General features: G+C 35.2%; 1 protein-coding gene across 3 annotated transcripts in view; it reads right to left on the reverse strand.

Annotated features, from left to right (window-relative positions):
* Swt1 (SWT1, RNA endoribonuclease homolog) overlaps positions 1 to 6000 on the reverse strand; it is an 85165-nt gene that overhangs the window by 35709 nt on the left and 43456 nt on the right. For all 3 annotated transcript variants that reach the window (XM_026787627.1, XM_013352480.2, XM_026787626.1), the window contains exons 13-14: positions 3371 to 3534; positions 658 to 796 (exon numbers count right to left, since the gene is read on the reverse strand). In XM_026787627.1, coding sequence (XP_026643428.1) covers positions 658 to 796; positions 3371 to 3534 — 303 coding nt within the window. The remainder of the gene's footprint in view (positions 1 to 657; positions 797 to 3370; positions 3535 to 6000) is intronic.

Genomic DNA, 6000 nt, shown 5'->3' on the forward strand with positions numbered 1-6000 from the left:
TTAGCCAGCAAGTCCTTGAAATCCACCTGTCTCCATCTCCCAAGCACTGGGATTAGAGCACACTGCTACACTCAGTTTTTCCTGGGCTCTAGGGCTCTAAACAGAGGTCATTATGTTTATGCAGCAAGTACTTTACCTACTGTCTTACTTAGGGTTTCTATTGCTGTAAAGAGACACCATGACCATAGCAACTCTTATAAAGGAAACCATTTAAATGAGGTGGCAGCTTATAGTTTCAGAGGTTTAATTTATTACCATCATGGTGCGACATGGTGGCCTGCAGGCAAACATGGAGTTAGAGAGGTAGTTGAGAGTTCTGTATCTTGCCCAGGCAACAGGAAGTGGTCTGAGACACTGGGTGTGGCTGGCTGGAGCTTCCCTTGGGGACCACTTTCTTCCAAACCACCACACCTACCCAGTCATCTCTTCAGCCCATTTTGGTTCAGCGTTTCCCCATCCTTTTTTTTTTGCCCCTTCTGCTTTTAAAAAGGGTCCCATGTAGGTTGCTCTTGCACTCACTAGTAACAGTTTATCTTGAACTTCTAATTTTCCTGCCTCCACCTCCCACATGCTAAGATTACAAGCATATACCAACATATTAGATTGATTTAAAGTTGTACAGACTATTGTGAAAGAAAAAAATAAAAAGATTCATACCTTTCAAGAGATTTTCATATAGGCTCTCAATAGTTAACAGCAAATTATTTTCCATAACTAATCCAAATACAGCCAGCCAATGTTTTTTAAAGCACTGCAATAGATTTATTAGAGTCCATGGTGGTTTCAAGTACAGCACCTAGAAAGTATTACAAAATTATCATCTACTGTTTATTTACCTGTTATTTAAACATACCTATGTAGGAACTTATACATATCCCTAATGAAAATACAGCTATTCACACTATTTTTATATTAAGAGGTGCTAATCACAATTTTAAAGAGGTAGGTCTATTACAGATTAATTTTTATAAAATTCATATTATTAACCTTTAGTTCCATAACTTTTATTAAAAAAAGCAAACTCTAGTTAGAGAAGTAGTATAGTTTTAACCAGAATGGTACCTCAATCTATTTTTTTCGTTTTTTAAATTAATGCTTTTGCTATATTTTATGTGAATAAGTGTTTCCTACATATATGTCTATGTACCACATGCGTGTCTGATCCCCACAGCGGCCAGAAGAGAGCATCAGATCCCCTGGAATTGTAGCTACAAATGGTTATGGGTAGCCATGTGGATGCTGGGACCTGAACCTGGCTGGGTCCTCTGCAAGAACAGCAAGTGCTCTTAACACTGAGCCACCACTCCAGTCCCTCAATCTTCTCTTCTATATGGTCATTTCCATAAGCAAAACAATCTAAATATTTCATACCTGAAGAGGGAAAAATCTATATGAAAAATAATCAAATGTAACTGTCACTTGCTACACTCTTACAAAAACATATTTATAGATAATTGGTCTCAGTTTAGGAAGATATCAATGCCTTTTTCTTTTTTTTTTTTTGGTTTTTCGAGACAGGGTTTCTCTGTGGTTTTGGAGCCTGTCCTGGAACTAGCTCTGTAAACCAGGCTGGTCTCGAACTCACAGAGATCCGCCTGCCTCTGCCTCCCGAGTGCTGGGATTAAAGTTCTGAATCATTCATACTTCTATGAAATATCCAATATATAACAATCCTCCTAAATCTTTTATTCTTCTTCATTATTTTTGGATAACAGCAAATATATCACACTGGCAAGTTTTAGAATCTTGTTGAATAGCTAGAACAAAGGCATCAGCTACAACTAATGGGTTATAACATTTCTCTTAGCAAAAAATGTGAATTTGAAACAAGTATTAAACTAATTTTTACAGCTGGGCAGTGGTGGTGCAATCCTTTATTTTCAGCACTTTTGAGACAGAGACTGGTAGTTCTCTGTGAGGTCATGGGCAGCCTGGACTACAAAGTGAGTTCCAGGGCAGCCAGGACTGTTACACAGAGAAACGTTGTCTCAAAGAACCAAAAACTAAACCAAAGTAATAAACTAAGTTTTATAAGTATGCTTGCTAAATTTGATGTTTTAGTATTGAAATTTAGTATGCTTGCTAAATTTAACTGTAGAAAAGAAAGACATTAAGCTAAAGAAATTAAAAATTCCTTAATTTTTAAAAACAACTTGTTTAACTTTATTTTTATGTGAATTGGTGTGAAGGTGTCAGATCCCCGTAGTTACAAACGGTTGTGAGCTACCACGTGGGTGTTGGGAATTGAACATGGGTCTTCTGGAAGAACAGCCAATGCTCTAAACGCTAAGTCATCTCTCCAGCCCCCAAAATATCTTATTATGATCAATTTTTACTCTCATATTTACATGGCATAAAAGTCAAATATAGAGTGAGATACGGTGGCGTATACCTTTAATCCCAGCAATGGGGAGGCAAAGGCAGGCAGACTGCTGTGAGTTCAAGGCCCACCTGGTCTACATAGAAAGTTACTAGACAGCCCAGGCTACACAGAGAAACCCTGTCTTGAAACACACATAAACACAAAGTCAAATATACAGACATTTTTGTCATACATTTTGAACAAATCAAATTGAATGAGCAAAGTATTTATATATTGTTTATTTTGCTTGGTCTCTTGTACCCCAAGCTCACTACATAGCCAAAGATAATCTTGAATTTCCTGATCCTCTTATATATACCTTAAGGTGCTAGGACTATAGGCATGTATATCAGACACGATTTATGTGGCATTGGGAATAAAACCTGCAGCCTTAGGTTGCTAGGCAAACATTCTACTAACTGAGCTACATCCTAGTCCTTGTGCAAGAACTTTAAGGATTCAATTTAAGCTCTATGAGGTCAATGTATCAAATATTCATAGTAGATGCACAACAACTATTAGTTAATTTAAAACAAATACAGAATCTTCCCTTGGAGTACCTTTTCTTTCTCATTTTTTCCTTAATATATCAACTTTTGCTCTGTTCAAAGTGAAATAAATACTATACAAACCTAGCCTATAAGAAATGTTCATCATATAATTATCAAAAAGTTATTACAAGGCCAGCAATGGTTCAGCATATTAAGAAACTTGTCACCAGGTCTGACAACCTGGGTTTAATCATGACAGGAGAGAATCAATTCCTGCCAAGCTGTATTCTGACTTCTACAGGAGCACCAAGGCAAACACATACCTGTATACGTGTACACACGTGTGCACACACAAAAAACAAAATAAATATATAAAATCAATTTGAAATTTTTTAATTATTATAAAACTTAGAAAAATGTGATAAGGATTACTGTAAAGTTTTAACATACACAAATATCTTCTAAGATAACCATTCATCAATAATAAAAAGAAATATCAACTAATATAACTATGTACCTCCATCCAAAGATTTCCAAAAGCAATTTTCATTTCTGTTTCTAATATTGAAGATAAAGCTGTTCCAAGAGATTTTTCAAAATCACATATAATGTGCTCAAGCACAATGGACAGTCCAGAATTTGTAGATTCTTCCTTAGATGTCTCCTGTACAGGTGCTGTTTCTTTAAAGACAAAGTTTCAGGTTTTACCAAAAGAGGTTATCTCTTGTTTTGAGACTGGGTTTCAAGCAGTACAAGTAGGCCTCTAAGTTACTGTGTAACTGAGGATGACCTTGACCTTCTGACCCTCTTGTCTCTATTTCCCAGTGCTGGAATTACAAACAGGCATCGCCATGCTAAGTTTATATAGTACTAGGATCAAACATAAAGATAGGGTTATGCTTGTTCTAGGAAAGTACTTGACTAGCTGAGCTACATCCCCAGTCTCCACTTAGGGTTTTTGACAAAAAGCAAAAACAACCCCCCCCCCAAAAAAAACCCTAAAATGTTTTTTTACTCAAATGGAAATATGAAAAAAACATGTTATTTTAACTAAAATAAATTTTATTATTTGTGTGTGTGTGTGCAGCAAGTGCTTTTATCCATTAAGCCATATCACTGGCCTCATTTTGCATATTTTTAATTATTGACCATCTCTTAACATTAAGGCACTGTTTTTATTATTTAAAACATATAAATGAACAAAAAACCAGTAAAATAAAAAAAATAGCAAAATGAAACAATGAAACAAGCCCCGCCCCACACCCACACACACACACTGTTAGTCAGCTACTCCAGGGCATTGATATACCCAGCCAGATTCCATTGGAGAAAACTGATTTTCTCATTCCAGCAGGTATCAATTGCAAATAGTTCCTAAGCTAGGGGAAAGACTTTGTGTATATTTCTTCTCAGGGCTGAGATGAATTTTATTATTTTTTTCAAACAGAATAATTATAAGAATGCCTTCACTTGGGAGGCAGAGGCAGGCGGATCTCTGTGAGTTTGAGACCAGCCTTGTCTACAGAGCTAGTTCCAGGACAGGCTCCAAAGCCACAGAGAAACCCTGTCTCGAAAAAAACAAAACAAAACAAAACAAGAATGCCTTATTTTCTATTTACTTTTTAACTACCTGGCAACTGCATCGGTTTTCTTCCCCAAAATGGTGCGTATTTCAACCCATATCAATAAAGTGTTTTAAAATGACCAAAGTTTCTGACTTATCTACAGCAATGCCAACCTCCTTTAAAATAAGCTTTTATAAGTTCAGCTGTTACCATTTCATTAACATTATCCTTTTATACTTGAAAAATCACTACAATTTCTTTACAATAAATTCAAATACTAAGTGACTCATCTCCACAGACACCAGCTAAGGGTTTAGAGTGACAGTAATAGAATGGGCAAACTGAAGTTTACTCCTGAAAAACCATAAACTATAATATCCTGTAATTCCTCCCAAATATCATTTTGAGTATCATGACAAAGATACACTATTCTCAAAAAGGGAACAAAGTAGTATATATGAGTGCATTAATATTTATACAATTACTTAGATATACAAGTATATCTAATGTAAAAAGTCAACAATTGCTTTCTCCACAGAGAAGAGGCCAGAAAAAATAGTCAGATTCCTGGAACTAGAGTTGTTTGTGAATGTTGGCAAATGAACTCTGGTCCTGTGAAAGAGTAGGAAGCACCCCTAAGTACTGAAGGAAAGTTCCCCAGAAAAAGAAAAGTTGTAGTGGTATATTAATTATTTTGATAAATAAATCTTGCCTGAAGACCAGAGGCAAAGCTAAAGCCACTACAGATCAGGCAGCTATTGTGACATCTTTAATCCCAGGATTTGGGTGACAGAGTTAGATGGATCTCTGTGAGTCCAAGGCCACTTTGGGCTACACAAGATAAATGCAGAAACAAATCCAGGGAATGGTCCCTCACCATGAATCCCAGTACTAGGGAATCGTACACCCTTAATCCCAGCTCTAGAGGGTATATAAAATGAGAGGAGACAGAGGCTTGGTCTGTTTAGTTTGCAGTCGCCCAGCCTCGGTAGAGGTAAGACTTCTCTAGCAATGTAGTACTTCATCAAATATCAAATCATAGAATAGATCATTCTAATAAAAAGTCAGTATTGCCCTTATATTTCTTAATTATTAGTTTAAACACTAAGAAAAAATTATTTTACTAGACTTGTATGATATCTGATTTTTCTGTATTAATAAAGTATTAGGAATATAAAATTAATTTTAAAAAAAATTAAAAAGTTTCACTTCAAAAGAATACTTACTACAACCATTAATAATAATTTAAAAGATACATTTTGCAAGGTACAAGTTCTGCCCAAAATGATTATAAATAAGTAAATGTGAGAAAATGAATAAAAATAAAATTAATTGGTAAAAGTATATGGAGATAAACAGAAAAAATAGTAATGCTTGCTTTTGCATTTTTATAATTTTCATTTAATACATGAGTAAGCATTCTAAACTTGCTATTATATTAAAAATGTATTAGACATAACCACAGACACAGAGGAAATTCAGAGAATCATTAGATCTTACTACAAAAGCCTATATGCCACAAAACTGGAAAATGTAAAGGAAATGGACACTTTTTTAGATAAACACCATATACCAAAGTTAA

Source organism: Microtus ochrogaster (assembly GCF_000317375.1).
Source record: "Microtus ochrogaster isolate Prairie Vole_2 chromosome 6 unlocalized genomic scaffold, MicOch1.0 chr6_random_2, whole genome shotgun sequence".
Taxonomy (NCBI): domain Eukaryota; kingdom Metazoa; phylum Chordata; class Mammalia; order Rodentia; family Cricetidae; genus Microtus; species Microtus ochrogaster.